Raw genomic sequence first — 20,638 nt, forward strand, 5'->3', positions numbered from 1 at the left:
TCTTGGATCGCCACTGCGCGCGCATTCTTGAACAGAATTGCAATTTGTGAAGGCGCCATCTTGGATCGCCACTGCGTGCGCATTCTTGAACAGAACTTCAATTCGCGAGGGTGCCATCTTGGATCGTCACTGCGCGCGCATTCTGGAACAGAACTTCAATTCGCGAGGGCGCCATCTTGGATCGCCACTGCGCGCGCATTCTCGAACAGAACTGCAATTTGCGAGGGCGCCATCTTGGATCGCCACTGCGCGCATTCTTGAACACAACTGCAATTTGTGAGGGCGCCATCTTGGATCGACACTGCGCGCGCATTCTCGAACAGAACTTCAATTTGCTAGGGCGCCATCTTGGATCGCCACTGCGCGCGCATTCTTGAACAGAACTTCACTTTTTGCGAGGGCTGCCATCTCATTGGTTACTTTCCCGTGGACGTCCTCTCGCGCGGACGATGAGGACGAGCGATGGCGTCGCGTGTCGTCCAAGTGTCGTCATTGCACCGACCGTTGCCCCTTCGAGTGCGTTATTTCCAGTTATTCCGCCGTGATTGGCAATCTCCTCGTGCGACGCTTTCCCCGACGTCGGTTGCGGCCAATCCATACCGAGTGAACTAGGACGACGAGGTAACGAAAGACTCGCATGCGAATCAGAATTAAGGGTGAAACTTTTTGGATTAGAACCGCTTCGGGTTGCGATTTCTTACCCACGAGTCGATTGACCGAGGTGGTTCTATGAGAATTCAATTCGGCTGTACATCCTGTACATTTCTACCTTTTTTGTTTCATGAATCCGTGCATGCCAGATCTCTGCGCGGCGTTTGATATTTGCATTTACCGCGCGATGTAAATATAGGGGGTTAGGACTGAGGAATAAGCGTTCGCTTTGTTGATGCAGAGAACATTTATTTATTGCCTGGATGCAAGTGCCCGAGCCAATGTTTCCATTACTTTTAGGTCTATTTGCAATTATCCGACGAATCTAATTCCGACCGAGGTACCACAATGATGCCGACTATGCCACCCGACTCACATAAGATATCATTGAAGATCATAGAGGCGATCAGACAACACCCGGTACTATATGTTTCAGAAGTCAAAGGACCTACCGTGAAGCTGCAAGATTTCAGGCAGAAAGTCTGGAAACATATCTCGGATGAGCTGGGATTGGATCGTAGGATTTTTTGATATTCTTTAGGACATAATAGATTCGGTCGATTGTTATTTAATGATGCTAGGATAGAGTTTGAGGGATGTTTATAACTGGCATTTTTTATGGAACTTTCAGCTGGATGGGTGAGACTCCGATGGAAAAATCTGAGAGACACGTATTGCCGTATTTTAAAGTATAAGGTTAAATCGGATAAGGGAGTACGGCGAAAGAAGTGGATCTTTGAGGATCACTTGAGCTTCCTCAAGTTTCCGTAAGGCGTTTACCGCTAATACCGCAAAGTATTTTTACCTAAATATAATGTTTACCGATGTTTTGCTTTAAGGTAAATGTCAAACATTTGTATTATAGGTCTGAGTGCGTGGAATTAACGGAGGAGTATATTCAGCGCATTAATGACGGTGGGATAAGTTCCGAGGGCCTGTTGGAACAACTAGAGGACAGGAACGACGAGGACTACAATGATTATTTGGAAGTGTTGGAAGAGACGACCGCGGATCCAGTGGCCAATCCCTTGGAAAAAGACGATCAGCAATATTCGTTGCAACTCTCTGAGAACGATTCCAATCGTGTGCAGGATAACGACGTGGACGCCTATGCTCAGCAGATTCAGTCCAAGTATAGAAAAATAAGACCCAAAAGGGCGAAGTTGGAGCAGAAAGCACCTCTGATCGAGGGGACGTCCGTGCTCAAGAGTCCTTGCCTCAAGTCCAGCCCTAATTTGCCCATTGCCGATGGTTCCATGATCGGAAATCAAATTTTCGTGACGAGTTCCACGCTTTTGTCCGCCACATCCTCACCCATTAAAGCTGGTAATGATAAGACAGGCGATTCGAGCCTAGATTCGAATCAAACGTTCGCATCGACCGAAAGTAAAAGCAGTATCGAGCTGTTCTTCGAGAGTATGGCTCAAACCGTTAAACGATTACCTCCCAAGGCACAAGCCGATGTGAAGATGAACATTTGCAAAATCGTGACCGAGGCTGAAGTCAAGTATTCCGTGCAGAATATGACGCAAGGTACTCAACAGTTCATTGCACCTCCTGGTATGATACCGAAGTTAGTTCTGATACCTTGTAATATGATTGACAATCAGAGTAATAAGGGTTGACAGTACCTCGTGATAAATGTAAAGTTGAGTCCTATTTGTTATAAAGTGCGAGGAATGAGTCCTTTCGTCGCGTTATATCCTGTTTGTACATGGAAGTGATACCGAAACGTGCTCATGTGACACTAATCGACAGGATGACTGTGGCATAAAAAAAAAAGTGACAGAAAAAACGATGCAGAGATGAAAGAAACAGAAATAAAATATACGTTTAATATTAACTTTACGTAGGTTGTTCATTGTATCAAACCATCTTATAACTTGACAATAAGGTGATAAGTTAGGTTTACTGTAAATTTTGCAACCTAGGGGCTAGGAGTCATAAAATTCAAAAGAGTTTCGTGCAAAATACATTAAAAAGCATGCGCGAATGATTTTATACGATGAGAAATTAAAACTAGTAAAACCCTTACATGTTGGGTTTTAAGGTGAAGTGAAGCCCCCTTCAAATCAGTCGATTCGAATACAACACTTTTTTTTAAGGATATTGGACCAAACTGTCTGAAACTTTGTTACATGACTCGTCATCATCTAAGAATTGTCCCGACACATTCAAAGTTTGGGTTTTTGGAAACAACTTTTTAACTTAGCCCAGACCAGAACCAAAATGGCGTCGAACTCTCATATTTTGATCAATATACAATTATCGAAGGCTCTGATGTGAGAAACAAAAGGGTCAGGACAATTTTACGACAATTTAGAACACTCTGGTAATCGAGAAACTTGCATTTGCACGGGATAAAAGCAAAAAAAGTGTTGTATGCGCTTCTATGCTAAAACGGTGGAAATACGAGGTCTCGAAGTGAAAATTTAATCGACCTGGAAATCAGAGATGGCGCAGGGGGGCCCCTGCAGTCATTAGAGCCCCAGAAAGCCTTATTCCACAGGATTTCTAGAGTTTTACTTCGATTTCTTTGTAATTATTGTACGAAAACGACAGGTGGAGTATGCCATTTGGTACAATACCCAATATAATTCTACCCAGCTGTCAATATAAAATTGAACGTCGACGACGTAAGTATTTAGAAAAATCTTCTTTATCGAGTTTGATTAAGTTCCTCGACGTCGATAAAGAAGATTTTTCTAAATGTCTACGTTGCCGACGTTCGTTTTTATATTGACAGCTGTGTCGAGTTATATTGGGTATTGTACCAAATGGCATACTCCACCTGTCGTTTTCGTACAATAATTATAAAGAAAGCGAAGTAAAACGCTAGAAATCTTCTGGATTCGTGCTTACTGTGGCCCTAATTGACTGCAGAAGGACCCCCTGCGCCATCTGTGATTTCCAGGTCAATTAAGTTTTCACTCCGAGACCTCGTATTCCCACCGTTTTAGCATAGAAGCGCATACAACACTTTTTTTGCCTTTATCCCGTTCAAATGCGAATTTATCGATTACCAGAGTGTGCTAAATTGTTGTAGAATTTTCCTGACACGTTCGTTCCTAATATTAGTCTTCAATAATTGTACATTATTCGAAATATGAGAGCTCGACGCCATTTTGGTTCTGGTCTGGGCTGAGTTAAAAAATTTCTTTTAAAAATCCAAATGTTGAATATGTCAGAACAATTTTTAGATGATCAGGAGCGATGTGTCAAAGTTTCGGACAGTTTGGTCTAATACCCTTAAAAAAAAGTGTCGTATTCGAATCGACTGATTTGAAGGGTGTTTCACTTCATCTTAACGTATATTTGGGGGGTTCAGAGATTTATTCAGTTAATTCTTACATTCTTTACAAATCAATAAAAATGCAGAGAAACGAACCGCCGCTTAAACATCTGCAGAATGGAAAAAAAACTTTGGTTGACCAATTGAGAGGAGCTTCCTGCTAGACTCGTGAGGCTTTTTCCGGTGGGGCTTACGGTGAAATGAAACCCCCTTCAAATCAGTCGATTCGAATACAACACTTTCTTTTAAGAGTATTAGGCCAAACTGTCCGAAACTTTGATACATCACTCCTGATCATCTAAGAATTGCCCTGACACGTTCAAAATTTGGATTTTAAAAACAAATTGTTTAACTCAGCCCTGACCTGAACCAAAATGGCGTCGAACTCTCATATTTCGATCGATATACATTATCGAAGGCTCTAATATGAGAATCGAAAGGGTCAGGACAATTTTATGACAATTTAGAACACTCTGGTAATCGATAAACTCGCATTTGAACGGGATAAGGGCAAAAAAAGGGTAGTATGCGCTTCTATGCTTAAACGATGGGAATACGAGGTCTCGGAGTGAAAATTTAATTGACCTGGAAATCACAGATGGCGCAGGGTGTCCCTCTGCAGTCAATTGGGGCCCCAGAAAGCTTGAATCCAGAGGATTTCTGGAGTTTTACTTCGATTTCTTGATATTTATTGTACGTAAACGACAGGTGGAGTATGCCATTTGGTATTGTACCAATGTAATTCGACACAGCTGTCAATATAAAAACGAACGTCGGCAACGTAGGGCATTTAGAAAAATCTTCTTCATCGACGTTGATCAAGTTCCTCGACGTATTTCACTTCACCTTACCAACAACTCGGGATGATTCGTCGCATATAGAAATGTGGTGACCAAGAGTAACTTCTCAAGTGCAAAGGGTTAATATTCATTATAAGGACGAAGCATCAGTTGAAATCTCAAACTCTGAGCCTTTATTATCGACCATAAAGTGAAAGTAACAGTAAAGTTATTTAACTCAAAACCTATGGAACAATGAGAAGTCAAATACGCGTTACAAATATACGGACGCGTTACGGTCACCCTATCTTCGACCTTTCCTCTGAATTGAAATTCATCCAAGATCGCGAGACGTAATTTGTGCTACGGACTACTCACAGAAATGGTTTGAAATTCGCTCAAAGGAATTAGTTTTGACAATTACAAATAATCTGCTAACGTAGCTTCCTTAAGTGTGAAACGTTCCAAAAGGAATGTTAAGTAATCACATTTGCTTGTTCGAATGCCAACAATTCATGCATATAAATATCGAGTAGAAATGCATAGTGTTACGTGATAAGTAAATCAATGCGAGGGGATGACTGTAAAAATAAACCATTCGCACGCCGATGCTAACACAACGCGTGGCATTTACAGGGAAAAGTCACATCGTTCGAAGCGATCTACAATGATTAGGTCAACTTTTACGATTGTAATACCCACGCCCGTTGCAGTCAAGTGAGGTGCTCCAAACGAGGCTTGAAACAGCCAGAATTAGTACGTTGCCATTCCTTACGTCGAAATGAGGTGTGAAGTGATCGGTGACTGTTCTATAATAGCGTACATTAAAGTTTAGGTGCGGAGATAAGTCACAAGGCAACTGCAGTCTCTTCCAGTCTTTTCAAGCTCTTTAATAATAATNGTGAACACAGTTCCATAATGGGACATCTCGGACACTTTCGCGCGTAGAAACGGCTCAATTAGGGAAGAAAGGAAAAAAAATAAAAATAAAAGGAAAGAAGAATACACATTTCCCAAGCAGCGTTCAACGCTTAGTGTACATAAAGCTAGGTTAGGGTCTTAAAAAGAGGGATTAGAGGGAATAGCCAAAGACATTATGCACAAGAGAGAGATCAGAGGCTTTCCTCTCGTGGCGATTCATCACAGCTCTTTTCCTTGGCGTTCAAACTAAGGAGATTGGTTCCGAAATCTGAGTAATTGACAAAACGGTAAAGCGGCACAGATACTGATTATTCGTACAAGGATTGTTAGAGATTGTTCCAACGCCCGCGTGTGATGTAAAAGCGATTACTGTGACGAGAGACTGCGGGCCGATCTTGCACGAGTCAATTTCGAGGTTAACTCAGCAGAAGTGGAACTTGAACGGAAATCGAACGCGACTTAAAACCTCCGGTGGACAAATGTCAACGGATTAAACTCTTACGAAAAAAGAAATCGAGCCCTTCGACGTTGACTCGTGCAAGGCAAATTACGAGCTAACAATGCGAGCCTCTATGGCCGAGCACATTGTGTGTACGTGTTTTCGTGTACGTGTGCGACTCCGAGCTTACGCTAGGTTAGGTTAAGCGAAAATCATCTCGATTCGTACTCAAAAGATAAAGTGGCCAAGAAAGTAGAGGATTGGGCCTGGTCTACGCGTCTGTTCTGATCCTAACCTGACCGAATTTAATTGTTCACTATAAAACAGGTCATACATCGAAGCGTATATAATAAGCACATCGCAATACTTGCAATGCTTCGAGAAGCATTTAATTCACTTATGTATTTGTGTATATCTACGCACATTAGACGCATTCATTTCGTGTGCCTTGTGTGGCAAAGTAAATACTGCGTGCCTAAGGGATTCATAGGGAGCATTTATGCTTTCTTCATTTTACTCGTGAATTTCAGCATAATTGCCTCTTATGAATTATTTACAGTGAATAATTAAATTTAATTTAAGCGAGGGTTAGAGCAGAGGTGTAATTCAGGTTTAGAAATGAAGAGTGATAGTTTGTGTGTGATGACGTACCTCGGTGCACGGGAGACCGAGAGACGATCGACAAGGGGCGTATCATTGTCAGAAACGTGGTTCTTAATGCTCGGTTTTCGTTTCTACTAGATTCTACGGAATTTATAAGTCATGCGAAGCATACTCCTGGTTGGGTTCTCTTCGGTATTGTGACAGGTAGCTCGCTCCTTAAATAATGTGAGGTGTGATATCGACGGTTAAGGACACTAGACTTTCCCGTCATCGTTCCTCGATGCCATCGGTCTTCCCCTTCACTCTTCCTTCTCCGTCTTTTCCACGTTCTGCTTCTCGTCGTCCTCGCCGGGAGTATCACCCTCAAATTTCGGTCCAGGCGTTTCGTCACCCTCCAAGACGATCTCTTCTGGGTCTGGAGCTCGGGGCAGGAAGTCTTCTTCAGGGTACATCGCTTTGAAGATGCTCTTAGCCTGGTCAAGGATTAAACGAGAAATGTCAGGAACCTTTATCGAAGTTTCCCATGACCTTGAAATTTAGAAATTACCTGGTTGACTGCGAAGTCAAAGTCGAGATCAAGGTCGGGTCCAGAACAGAGGTGGATGTTGTTCGGAGCAGAACTACTTAGCTTAATGTCACTCGCTGGCAGGTTTAAGTACAAAGACCAGAGTACTTGTGGTTTTGGACTGACTACAGACTCATCCTTTGGATCTTGATTACCGTCCTAGATACAAAGGAAATATTTGTTCCAATATAACTTCAGGCTCCGATTTAGGTTATGCGGATCTTCATCTCACCTGGAGGTGCCTCCTCTCCGGAGAGGTGGTCTGCGTATGAGAGTCCGTAGAGTTTCGACTGTCCTTTGGCTCGAGCATCTCAGCCCGGAGAAACTTATCTACCACATAGGCCAGGTCTTCCTTGGCAGTTTTGGTCCGCTTGCATGTCATGTGTACCATAACTGCACGGTAGACAAAGCTTGTTCATAGATATTCGATTTTAAATAGTTAAGGCATAGAAAAAGGTTCGCAATACTGCCTAAGATAGGTTAGGAAAATACGCACAGAGCCCCTGCGGACATGCATTGGTCGATGGTCCCAGTTCGATCAGAGTCACCGGTTCTTGTTCAGGCTCCTCTGGTGGGTAATACAAAAGGGTCAGATTCTCTTTCTCTCCTTGCATTAGAGATCTGAAAGTACAGAAGAATGTACGATATTTTACTGGCATTTCGAATTTTCTATATGTTGAGGTGATGCGAAAGGAGCATCCGAGAGGTCAAACCATTCATGAAAGTATTTTTCGAATTGGGTGTACCGATTCGTTTCAAATTTTACGACATGAATAAAGGAGATCCCAAGCTAGGTCTTGAAACTCGCAAAATTTCGCTTTTTATAAAAGAATTGCATTTTATTTTTATTATGGACTAGAACCCACGCGCATATTTTTGCTGGTTTACCATTTTTGAAGGTTTAAAATTGCAATTGAAGACTCAGGACCTAGCTCTAACAATTTAGAATACTATGGAAATCGAATATCACTAAGTCAAATGGGAAAATACGGATAAACTGGTGAAATTTTAGTTGTAGCTGAACGTGGCAGATAGCGTTGTTGGTCGATTAGAGTATCAAAAATCATAAATCGGAGGGATTTCTTCAGTTTTACTTCAGACTTTTTATAATGATTATACCGAAATGACATACGGATTATTTGATTTCGTAAAATTCTCATTGTAGTGTAGCAGATGTCGCTGTAAATATAAATGTCGATAACATGGCGCGTTAGTTTATGTTGCCACTTAACATGATTAGAAAGTCACTGAGAAATTTAATCGAAGTTGATAAATTAAATTCATCTATACCCTTTTTGGTGGTAATGCCACTCCGAATACTTAAGGTGAAGTGAAACACGTCGAAGAACTTGATCAACGTCGATAAAGATTTTTCCAAATGCCTACGTTGCCGACGTTCGTTTTTATATTGACAGCTGTGTCGAATTATATTGGGTATTGTACCAAATGGCATACTCCACCTGTCGTTTACGTACAATAAATATCAAGAAATCGAAGTAAAACTCCAGAAATCCTCTGGATTCAAGCTTTCTGGGGCCCCAATTGACTGCAGAGGGACCCCCTGCGCCATCTGTGATTTCCAGGTCAATTAAATTTTCACTCCGAGAACCCGTATTACCATCGTTTTAGCATAGAAGCGCATACAACACTTTTTTTGCCTTTATCCCGTTCAAATGCGAATTTATCGATTACCAGAGTGTGCTAAATTGTCGTAAAATTGTCCTGACCCTTTCGATTCTCATATCAAAGCCTTCGATATTTGTATATAGATCGAAATATGAGAGCTCGACGCCATTTTGGTTCAGGTCAGGGCTGAGTTAAACAATTTGTTTTTAAAATCCAAATTTTGAATGTCAGGACAATTCTTAGATAATCAGGAGTGATGTGTCAAAGTTTCGAACAGTTTGGTCTAATACCCTTGAAAAAAAGTGTTGTATTCGAATCAACGGATTTGAAGGGTGTTTCACTTCACCTTAAACTATTCGGTAAACCGAGTTGGGAGAAAAGTTTTATAAACAGAACCTCTTCGACAGTAAATTTGACATCGCCTTAACTAATGTGATTATTACCTGTCCGTCACAAAAATACCCCGAGAGATCTGTTGTTCCCCTACGGAAGCAACGATCTCCGGTGGCAGGTGACCCTGGCCCACAACGAGATGCTCCAGGCTCAGCCTCTGTTTCCCTGTTACGATAGCCTTGCACTTGGCATCGCCAACTACCACTCCGTCGAGTTGTCTCTTCAGGCAGTAAACTCCACCGAACACGGCACACAGTCTGAAATAACGAGAGCTCAGGAGCTAACGAGTCTTGCACTAGAGGACTCCAAGTCATACGATGAACATTTACCTGCAGAAACACTGGGGCAGCTCTCCGCTCCCATACATTGGCCATAAAAAGGAAGTGTTCCCATACCGACCCAGGCTGTTTAGGAAATGTTTCGTGCGATTCACGCCGTCCCTGCAGGAGGTCTTATCCGTCGCCATTGCAATGGCCTGCATCACGTAATGCTTCACTATCGGAGTAAGATTCTTAGTGTCGAGATATTCGAGGAAGGTCTTGTCTCGGAAACCTGTGGATGAAGAAGTCATGCAGTGTGGCCCGACAAGTGAATTAAATTCTCTCCAGATTGACTTCCATTTCTACCCACTTGCAAAAAAAAGAAAGAAAAATACCAAGAAACTATTTACGTTTTTTTTTTTACTAAAAGAATACAGCTTCTTAAACGTTGAAATATAGATAGACATTTAGAGACATTTAGTATCGCTTCTTTTTTTTTTTTATGCGCACATAATATAGGTTTTTAAACGTTATGTGTAAATTAGGATTGCATGGCATTAAATGTATCGTATTGTATCTATCTGTTTATCGTTCCTCAATTATCCGTTCTACCAAGAGGATCTTTTATCTGGTTAAAGTGAAATCCATCAAGAAATTTAATCGACATTGGTAAAAAAGATTCTTCTAAATACCTATGTTCGTATTTATATCGACAGCTGTGTCGAATCATATTCAGTATTGTACTAAATGTCATACTCCATCTGTTGTTTTCGTACAATAATTATAAAGAAATCGAAGTAAAACAGCAGAAATCCTCTACATTTATGGTTCCTGAGGCCCTAAGTGACTACAGAGGGACCTCTACGCCATCTGTGATTTCTGTGTCAACTAAATTTTCACTCCGAGGCCTCATATTCCCATCGTTTCATCAGAGCAGCACATAAAACACTTTTTTGACTTTATACCGTTCAAATGCGAGTTTATCGATTACCAGAGTGTTCTAAATTGTCGTAGAATTGTCCTGACCCTTTCGTTTCTCATATCAGAGCTTTCGATAATTATATATTGATCGAAATATGAGTGCTCGACGCCATTTTGGTTCTGGTCTGGGCTGAGTTAAAACATTTTTTCCAAAAGTCCCAATTTCGAACGTGTCAGGACAATTCTTAGATGATCACGAGTCATGTGGCAAAGTTTCGGACAGTTTGGTCCAATACCCTTAAAAAAAAAGTGTTGGATTCGAATCGACTGATTTGAAGGGGGTTTCACTTCACCTTAATAAAAAAGTGTTTTATTAGAATCAACTGATTTGAAAGGGGTTTCACTTCACCTTAATAAAAAAAGTGTTTTATTAGAATCGACTGATTTGAAGGGGGTTTCACCTCACCTTAATAAAAAAGTGTTTTATTAGAATCGACTGATTTGAAGGGGGTTTCACTTCACCTTAATAAAAAAGTGTTTTATTAGAATCGACTGATTTGAAGGGGGTTTCACCTCACTTTAATAAAAAAGTATTTTATTTGAATCGACTGATTTGAGGGGTGTTTCGCTTCACCTTAAAGCTGATCTGCTTACTGAAAATTTGCAAGGGGGAGGTCCAATACAAGGTCTGGATATATATATGGTCTAAGTCCAGATCTGAATACAAAAATCTAACACTACAATTATGCAAAATGGGGATTCGACAATGCCGATGAATAATGTAGATAAGTGATTCCGAAAACGGTGCCTAGTGCTCCGCAGGCAATACTAATTAGTTTACCGTCGAATTCCGGACTGTCGGCTCCTTGTTCCATACACGAAGTCAATAGCTGCATTAACATTCTCTTCTCGACAACACTGACAGTCTTATTGGCGAACACATCAGCCCGAGAACAAGGGACCTGAGTGAGCTTTCCGTCCATAAATGTGGCCACTCTAGAAACAGCACGGAATTCCGCATAACGGGCAATGTTGCTCGAGATCAAAAGCTCCACCAATTCGCCTCGGGCGAACAGCAACTGTAATAATGTAGTTGCGACGTCGATATTGCATTTCCATTTGTTTAAGGTGATATGAAAATAGCTTCCGAGGTGTCAATCGTTTATAAAACTTTTCTCCAAAATGGGTGTACCGGATCGTATGTAATTTTACCACGTGAATATAGAGACTCTGAGGAAGATCCTTAACACTCGTTAAATTTAATATTTTTATAAATTTATTTAAAAACATTCTACGTATTTTCATTAGAAATGAAATTTCAAAGGAGGCGGGACTTATGTCCGGACTTTATGTTCACGTGGTAACATTTCACACAAGTTCGTACACTCGATTAGGAAAACGGTTTCATGAACAATTGATATCTCCGATGCCAGTTTTATATCGTCTTAATCCAGGTAAGAATTACTGACTTTTGGTGCCAGGTCGATGTTAAATCTTCTATACTCTTTTTTAATCCGATCGATGCTCCACAGTTTGACCTGCTCTTTTTTCTCTGCTTTGTCTTTATCACTCTTTTCACCGTTCTCCCCTCCAGCAACATCTCCAGAACCATCGGTCTGTGTATCCTTCGAAGTTAACTCTGGTAGGTCTACATCACTGCATTCAAGAATCGCATATAATTGAACGTTAATAATTCTTACAGTAGTTAAAAACAATTGTGATTAATACATACTTGCAAATGTACCAATCCTCCTCAATATTTTCAACAGTAGAGTATTGATTACTAGCTCTCAGGAAGGTCTCTCCTTCCGCTAACTCTGGAACGACATCCTTGCTGCAGGTTTTCGCGTTCTTCAAATCCTCTATCCACTTTTGCAAACCATCGAAATTGAAAGTAGCCCATAATCCACCGTAGTACTCATTGCTAGAACGAGAAAAGCAACTTAAATTAAGTACTTCATCTTTAAAAGCAAATAAGTCACGTTGGATCACAGAAAAAGTCATCTGCAAAATTCGGTACTTCTCTACTCGCTTCATCCAGGATTAAATTTGTAATTAGGACTTTTAAGAGTTCGTCCAAGACCTTTCAGATATTTCTGTCATTACCATTTGGTCTAAATAATACCTTTAACTCTAATTTATTTTCAGGGGTAGAAACCCTTTCATCCGGAGTATCTCAGGCCCGTAGGAGCAATATCAACCATAATATCTCCAACGATAGGACAGCAAATAACGGAGAAAGCGAAGATGGAAGTACGATTACCTATCCAAATGCAGGACCTTCTTGCCGATCCTACTAGCTGCAGCAGCCACGATGGACTCTGTCATTCCTGTGAAAATATGGGAATCGCCGATTAGGCGCATGCAATGCGAGTGGCATGGATCGGTACGTGGTGCTGTTCCGAGAGGTCTGCGGTTCCCGATAAAAAAATCAATACCTGTCCCTACGACGACCACGTCGTATTCGGTCGGCAGATCGTCCTCCATATCTTCCAGGGATGATCCTAGACCGGCTTAAAGACGTTCAGGAGAAACGAGGAAACGCAGGCGTTCTTCAAGATGCTGCCAGACGGTGACAGTCAATACATAATTGCCAGATCGGTGAGCGCTTCTTTGACATCGAAGCCGATCAGAGCCGTGACAAGGACCCTCCCAACTGGCAAGGCCTTGGACTAGTTAACTTGACAGGTTGAACGATAGCTACGTATATACCGTAACAGGCGGCTCCACCTCCACCTTCATGAACAAACCATGGGCGCATTGTCCGTTGTCAAATTGAACTAGAGACGGCGATCTTGCTGTAGTTCGTGGCTGCATAGTCTGGATCAGGGGGTCTATTACGTAAAGCAAATTGAGAATGTAAAAAATGAGTAGCTCACGGTATTACAGAACGTTTTTGGTGGTGAAAATGCGAGACCATTCATATGAACTGGCTCGGCAGACATTTTTAAGCGACATGGTGAATACATATTTGAAAAATATAGATTGACTCGAGTCCTCTTTTTTACTTTTAACGGCTTTCCATCTTTCCGCCTTTCCTGCCTATAATCCACTACCTTTCAACAATTTTCGATTTACAAGGTATGTACCTTTATTTAAAATATTACTAGACCGGAAGTGCTACTTATCTCGTTCTTTCATATAGCGAATACGTAATTCGGTGATTAAATCCACGTGAGATGAAAGTGCGAGAAGTGAGCGCTCTCGTCAAAAATACGTAATAAATGCCCAGGAGGACGAACACAATGTTATAGAATTTTCCTCAAACTCGGATACAGGGGGTCTATTACGTAAAGCAAATTGAGGGAAAGTGTGAAAAATGAGGAGCTCACGGATTATGGAACGTTTTTGGAGGTGAAAATGCGAGACCATTCATGTGAACTGGCTCGGCACTAATTTTTAAGCGAAATGGTGAAGGATCAAGGAAAGATAGAAAAAGAAGCACCGTGAACGCCATCTTCCACGGATTGTGTCACCAAAATTCAAAATGCAAAACCTCCTGGATGTTTTGATTGTGGCAACAATTGTATTCGGGGACGTAATAATAACCTTATTAGAAGAAGAGAGGAATTACATGATGCCTCAAACCCATTTTCGTTAGAAGAAAGAGAATTTACTAGGATGTACAGGTTAGTTTTTGTTATTACTAGGTTATATTACGTTATTAAACATTGAAAACTGTTAAATAATTCATGCTTACATGACATGATAAGAAAATTATATTGTTGAACTTCTAATTAAAGTACATGTAAATATGAATGTAATACATATTAAAAAATATGAATAGACTCTAATCCTCTTCTTTACTTTTCACGGCTTTCCATGTTCCCGCCTTTCCTGCCTATAACCTAACCTCTCAACAATTTTCGATTTAGAAGGTATATACCTTGATTTGCCATATTACTAGACTAGAAGTGATAGTGATGTCGTTCATTCATATAACGAATACGTAATTTAGCGAATAAACCCACGTGAGATGAACGTGCGAGAAATGAGCACGTTCGTCTAAAATACGTAATAACCGTCCTGGGCTTCTATGGAGACTTCTGAATTCTTTGCTTGCATGCTCCACCGAGGGCAGCACAGAGAAATCTCGCGACCCTTCTCAACTCATCTCCGTATATAGATTAGTGCTCTATTCTCTATTATTAAGTCCGTGGCCAAGCTGTCGTCTCGCCGCGTGCATGCCGCGTGGTTTCTAACCTCTCGTGCATACATCTGCAGTAATTGTGTGTTAATTCAATATTTTTGTAATACATCGAATCTGAGGATTGCGTATACTGTAATATATAAAAGGTAATGTCAGCCATTCTCTCACTTACTCGGGAAAATTAAAACATGGATTTCTAAGAACATTTGTTACAGTTGTCAAGCTGAGTGATATCTTTGTTTGTTAAACGTTTAGTTCGCGTAGAATGTAATTCATAGATTTAAAAAAATGGGAAAATTAAAACATGGATTTTTAAGAACATTTGTTATAGTTGTCAAGCTGAGTGATATCTTTGTTTGTTAAACGTTTAGTTCGCGTAGAATGTAATTCATAGATTTCAAAAATACAGTGAAACGTGATCTCTCGCTGATGATTCTTGTTTTCAGCGTCAAAATGGCCAAATCACATTCCGCTAAGAAAGCCCCTCGGAAAGAGGGATTCAATCGATCGGGTCACAGCATGAATCCAGAACGTCCTACCGAAGGGTTGAAAGGTGTTGCAAAAGTGCGCACAAAGAGTACGATTAAAAGACTACAAATGTACCGCAATCAGAAACCAAAGCGTAATAGAGTTGGTAAGATCATTAGTCCAGCACCTTTCCAAGGGTGGCACTCATCTGGAACGGTTTCTCGCATTGAACCTGCGCAAAGATGGTTTGGTAACACTAGAGTTATCTCGCAGAATGCCTTGCAGAAATTTCAAAGTGAACTTGGAGCTGTCAGGAAAGATTCGTATCAAGTCATCATGAAACCGACCCAGTTACCGGTCTCGTTGTTGCAACAGAAAGCGGTACACGCAAGAGTGCACCTTTTAGACACTGAGACTTACGACAGTGTTTTTGGGCCGAAGAAACAACGTAAACGTCCTAATTTAGCTGTTTCAACTTACGACGAGCTGCAAAAAATTGCAGAGAGTAAGGAAGAAGTATATGACAAGGAAAAGGATTCCAAGGACGTTGATCTCGTTAAGCCTGACACAGGCGTTCGCGATGCTGCACGTGATTGGATCATGAGCGCAGGTCAAAGCAAGCGTATTTGGAACGAATTGTACAAAGTGATTGACTCCTCTGATGTGGTTCTCCAAGTTCTCGATGCAAGGGATCCAATGGGAACTCGATCTCCACCCGTGGAGAAGTATTTAAAGACGGAGAAGGCTCACAAACATCTTATTTTCATTTTAAACAAGGTCGATCTTGTGCCAACTTGGGTGACGCAGAGGTGGGTAGCCATACTCAGCTCAGAATATCCCACTGTTGCTTTCCATGCTTCCTTAACTAATCCCTTTGGAAAAGGATCGCTTATAAACCTATTACGTCAGTTTGCCAAGTTGCATCTAGACAAAAAGCAAATAAGCGTAGGATTTATAGGTTATCCGAATACAGGGAAAAGCTCAATCATCAACACATTGAAATCGAAGAAAGTCTGCAAAGTGGCGCCGATAGCAGGGGAGACGAAAGTGTGGCAGTATATTACATTGATGCGTCGGATTTATCTCATCGATTGTCCAGGAGTGGTGTATCCCTCCACTGAAACGGACACAGAGAAAGTTTTGAAAGGTGTGGTTCGAGTAGAGCTCGTCCAAGATCCAGACGACTACATCCCGGCTGTGCTTGACAGAGTGAAACCAGAGTACTTGCGAAAGACTTACAAGATCGAGGAATGGTCGGATCATGTGGACTTCTTAGAAAAATTAGCTCATAAGTCAGGGAAGCTTTTAAAGAAAGGAGAGCCAGATATCAAAATAGTTGCACGCATGGTTCTGAATGACTGGCAGAGAGGCAAGCTGCCATTCTATGTCACTCCGACTGGGTTCGAGGAACCAATTACAAAGAACGTCGATCAGTCACAAGGAGAAGCTTTCGTAAATAACGAAGCTGAAAAGGAAGAAACTGAAGAAAAAAGTTCTAATGAAGAGAAAGAGCCTGATGAAAATTCTGCTCCTGCAATACCACAGCAAAATCCTATCGTTATTCAGGATTTTAGGAAAATTAGAGTTGGGTTGCCTTATTCCAGGGAAGACCTGAAGAGCGATAGCTTGTCTAATGTTGATGACGAGCATAATAAATCTGTCGAGATAAGTGAAAGGACTAGTTTGTCTGGGTCGATAAGTGATATTGAGTTATCTAATGAGGAAAATGAGGTTTCTGCAAATTTAGAGAAAGATGCATTGAACGATGTGGATCAGATTAGAAAAAACGATGCTGCTGAGAGTACTGAAAGAAATGTGTCTTCCAATGATGACGGTAATGTCACTGCTGACTCAAGTGATGGCAGAAAGAAAATAAAGGCAAGGAAACGTATTACAGCCCTCGCTAAAAGGAAGGACAAAAATATTAATAGAGATCGTGCCGATGGAAGTCCTGTTAATAGCGATAAAGATTGTGGAAAGAGCTCCGATGAAGACCAAGCTCCCGTTGAACTCGAGAAAGACAATCTCATGCAAAGTGCATTTAGCGTGGAAGAGGATGACTACGACACGAGTGACAGTGAAGTACAGACAATAAAGACGGTCTCGAGCAGTGGAACGTTCAAGGTATGCAAAGTAGACGAAAGAACTAGAGATCGAGCCAATGAAACAAGAAAAAAGTTAACCAGCAGACAACGGAGAGCTCTGGAGCAAGCCAGCAAGAGAAAGAAGATTGGAAGCAACTTTTATGAGGTGACCAATGTCAAGAACAGAAACAAGAACAGGAAGGTGCCTAAAGTTAAACGATGGTAATTTGTACCTAGTTGAGGTGCTGATTACTAGTTTATGTAATTCATCGAGTGACCTTTGACAAAATTTGTGTACTCCGTCTGGGGAAACCATAACTCCGAGCTTGTTTAATACAGGTTAGAAACTTGTATATTAATCTTTATATAGTGTAAATAAAACATGAATAATAAATTAATTGCGTAATCGCGTCAATAATTGTTCTGTAAATTTCCGCGAAGACTGGAGACTTAACGTGTATTCTAAAGTGATTTTAATTTCAAATCAGATCATCTGGATCATTATTTATGCCGTTGTTGCGCCACAGCAATTTTTTTCTTCGTTATGAATTGATCGTTGTATAGTTTCATGTTAACGACTTATTGTAGAAAATAATCCTGCCGCAGAGGTCTTAGTTCCGTAATGCTGTGATAAGATATCTCTTTGAGTACCCAAATTACGTCTTTCGCACTAATTTCTAATCTTGCACGAACGAACGCAATTGTGGAGCTAGAGCATGGACTTTTGCGACGTAAAGATATCTAGACACTCAAACGTGATTATCAACTGCGATTAACAATCACTCTATCGACTTTTTGTCTCCACCAGAAATAATATCACGCGTACCTCAACTTCTGCGTCTTACCGAACTCTTATCTTGCCTCCGTGCCAGCTAATACAAAGTGATTTTCGTTGTGAGATGTTTTTATCCTATCAGACAGCACATGGCATCGATCAAGTGCCTCGTAACTTATCCAGCATATCATCAAATTACGTAACGACAGGCACAAACAAGATCTTACCTCTAAGAATTTATCAACTGATTTCTGCCAGCAAATAAGGTACGGCAATTATTACCAAATACCTTTATCCAATACACTATTATTAACAAATACGTTTATCCAATATTTTCTAGGGCTCCGCTACACTGTACACACCAACCCCTCGACACCTTATATCCAGTTCCTGGCTACGTAGAACTTGATGAGGGTGCGCACCCTCCTCATATAATCATCACTTCCCTTAGACAACATCACGCGGCTGACGTCTAGAGGTTGATCTTGGTTCGGGTCGACTTCCAGGGTAAGAACCTTCAGCATGAACATGCAGTGTACGAATTCCAGCGCGGCGTCTTCGGAGAGTTTCTTCACAAACTGGTCTTTGGAGAACGGGGAGACGTCGCAGCCCAGTCTTTCCAGGACAGACACGAAGCTGCAGTAATACGTGTCAAACAGCTCCTCCACGTGGGCCGCCTTGACCTCGTCCTGAACACTCACGAAGATGAAGAATACCAGCTCCTGGAGGGGGCTGAGGAATAGGTAATTCTGGAAGTCGACGAACTTAACGTCAACCGGCCTGCCGGACTCGTCCCTCTTGAAGAGGAGGTTGTTCACCCAGAAGTCCGAGTGGATGATGGTGCTCCAGGGCTCTTCGGGCACCCTGTGCCAGGCTTGGTCCACCCCTCTGTCGAAGGCCGCCTGGCACCTCTCCAGGTATTGGCTAACCTCGGGGTCGTCGCCGATCGCCGCCAGGAACGCCTTCGTGCTGTCCGCAAAATTCTCCCCCTTGAACTGGAGGCACTTGCAGCGCCTCTTCAGCTCCTCGAAGTACTCCGGCCTCTTCATCTTCGTGGCGATGCCCAGGGCGTGGAACCGGGCCATCGCCGAGATCGCCAGCTTCGCGTGCTCCAGGTCGTAGCCGAGCCTCCTGTCGCCGCTCGCGTAGCCCTGGGGCTTCAGGTTTTCCAGCAGAATCACCGCGTCGTCGGTGAAGTCGACCTACACTCGGAGAACTTTAATTAACTTCCTATTCGAGTACACGCTGATACATGTTCTCATGCCAATAGGCATCCTGGCATCCGGTACCAACGTTCAATGACATCTTACCTTTGGATCCAAAGTGAGTCGACTGCCGTAGAACCTCGGCAGGACCCTGAAGAGCTCCTCCTCCGAGTAGCCGTTCTCCAGCTCCAGCCGATTGTACTCTGGGAAGATCTCCTTGTACATGAAGATCTCCTTCCTGAAGCTGTAAGGACTGTCGAAGATCATCCTCTGGAGCTCCGTAGGCGGCAGCATCTTCGCTATTAGGTGCAGCTCTTCGGGGTCGACGCCCTTACCTCGACGGATCGTCGCTTCGACCCCCAGGATGGTGCTCCCGTAGTTGTCCCCGGGTAGCATGATCGACTTGGTCGAGTACTCCTCGACCACGACTTCGTCCCCGAGGCTCTCGCGCAGGACGGACTCCAGGTCCCTGAGGACGACCTCCTGTACGTCCTGCATGACTCCAGGACTTGGTTTTTCCTTGGGATCTATTCCTGGGGATCCTACGACACCTTCTGGACGATCGATCAAACCGAGACTGCCGCGTTTAGGAGATTTACCAGCGAGAGTTTCTCTTATCGCGCGGTCTGAGGAATGACTGGGACTATCAGTGATCGTCCTCGGGGTTCCCCTCTCCGTTCAGGCGATGCCGTCCTTGTTCCCCGATCCGTTCTCCACGCTGCTTCCTCGGCTACTAATTCACCTCAATTATTCCTACAATCACCGTGACAAATGGAATCCTCTGCTGTTAAAAGTGCCTGTAAAGTTAGTACGATTTGTGTATACAAGATTGCGATACTAATATTAATACTAATTCACCGCAATTATTCCTACAATTACCGCGACAAATGGAATCCTCTGCTGTTAAAAGTGCCTGTAAAGTTAGTACGATTTGTGTATACAAGATTGCGATACTAATACTAATACTAATTCACCGCAATTATTCCTACAATTACCGCGACAAATGGAATCTTCTGCGGTTAAAAGTACCTGTAAAGTTAGTACGATTTGTGTGTACAAGATTGCGATACAATTGCGAATCAGATATGATGATTTGAAACAGTGGATATTAAAAAAGAGAAGTAAACATTAGTAGGCAGAATTTTTTAGAACTAATAATACTGAGAAGCGTGTATGTAGAATGAAAATTCATTATAAATATATATAAGTGTGTCATAAATTTAAATTTATATTTACACCTCACTTTCGATGGTAACCCTTAGCCTTTTCAGCGCTAAGCCCTTTTATGGGCGACTTTCATCAGGGTGTATAAGCAATATTGGACCAAGCATCGCACGCACTCATGGGTGCATGGCGCTGAAATAGTCAAAATTTAAATGTATTATTTTATACCGGTCTCGTTATATCATAAATCTGCATTTTGCATGTACAATTTCTGTAAATATTCCATGTAGGTAGGTGTAGATGTAGGTAGGTAGATTGATAATAAAAAGGAAAAAAAAACTG

At 41.9% G+C, this 20,638-nt stretch overlaps 4 protein-coding genes across 6 annotated transcripts; 2 read left to right on the forward strand and 2 right to left on the reverse strand.

Annotated features, from left to right (window-relative positions):
- The first annotated feature begins 445 nt into the window (after nucleotides 1-445).
- LOC105696040 lies at nucleotides 446-2,494 on the forward strand. 3 transcript variants are annotated; one of them, XM_012418179.2, is made up of 4 exons: nucleotides 446-621; nucleotides 952-1,168; nucleotides 1,283-1,418; nucleotides 1,517-2,494. In XM_012418179.2, the coding sequence occupies exons 2-4, from the start codon at nucleotides 1,000-1,002 to the stop codon at nucleotides 2,274-2,276; spliced, it is 1,065 nt and encodes a 354-aa protein (XP_012273602.1). In that variant the 5' UTR covers nucleotides 446-621; nucleotides 952-999; the 3' UTR covers nucleotides 2,277-2,494. The 3 variants fall into 3 exon arrangements, with proteins under 3 accessions (XP_012273602.1, XP_012273603.1, XP_012273604.1); XM_012418180.2 differs by lacking the exon at nucleotides 446-621 and adding an exon at nucleotides 676-853; XM_012418181.2 differs by lacking the exon at nucleotides 446-621 and adding an exon at nucleotides 676-840.
- Nucleotides 2,495-6,469: 3,975 nt separating this feature from the next.
- LOC105696068 (rab proteins geranylgeranyltransferase component A 1) lies at nucleotides 6,470-13,121 on the reverse strand. The gene is made up of 11 exons (XM_012418231.2): nucleotides 12,889-13,121; nucleotides 12,714-12,780; nucleotides 12,183-12,374; nucleotides 11,920-12,106; nucleotides 11,292-11,529; nucleotides 9,599-9,821; nucleotides 9,320-9,526; nucleotides 7,747-7,871; nucleotides 7,483-7,643; nucleotides 7,233-7,409; nucleotides 6,470-7,158 (listed from the first exon to the last, which is right to left on the reverse strand). The coding sequence occupies exons 1-11, from the start codon at nucleotides 12,935-12,937 to the stop codon at nucleotides 6,985-6,987; spliced, it is 1,800 nt and encodes a 599-aa protein (XP_012273654.1). The 5' UTR covers nucleotides 12,938-13,121; the 3' UTR covers nucleotides 6,470-6,984.
- Nucleotides 13,122-14,258: 1,137 nt separating this feature from the next.
- LOC105696063 (nucleolar GTP-binding protein 2) lies at nucleotides 14,259-17,567 on the forward strand. Its single transcript, XM_012418223.2, has 2 exons — nucleotides 14,259-14,746; nucleotides 15,047-17,567. The coding sequence occupies exon 2, from the start codon at nucleotides 15,054-15,056 to the stop codon at nucleotides 17,376-17,378; it is 2,325 nt and encodes a 774-aa protein (XP_012273646.1). The 5' UTR covers nucleotides 14,259-14,746; nucleotides 15,047-15,053; the 3' UTR covers nucleotides 17,379-17,567.
- Nucleotides 17,479-20,526, reverse strand: LOC105696064. Its single transcript, XM_012418224.2, has 3 exons — nucleotides 20,369-20,526; nucleotides 19,238-19,885; nucleotides 17,479-19,129 (listed from the first exon to the last, which is right to left on the reverse strand). Exons 2-3 carry the CDS (start codon nucleotides 19,628-19,630, stop codon nucleotides 18,305-18,307), a joined length of 1,218 nt encoding a protein of 405 aa, XP_012273647.1. The 5' UTR covers nucleotides 19,631-19,885; nucleotides 20,369-20,526; the 3' UTR covers nucleotides 17,479-18,304.
- Nucleotides 20,527-20,638: the final 112 nt, after the last annotated feature.

This window comes from Orussus abietinus, unplaced genomic scaffold (genome assembly GCF_000612105.2).
Source record: "Orussus abietinus isolate OABI.00-Male unplaced genomic scaffold, Oabi_2.0 scaffold304, whole genome shotgun sequence".
NCBI lineage: Eukaryota > Metazoa > Arthropoda > Insecta > Hymenoptera > Orussidae > Orussus > Orussus abietinus.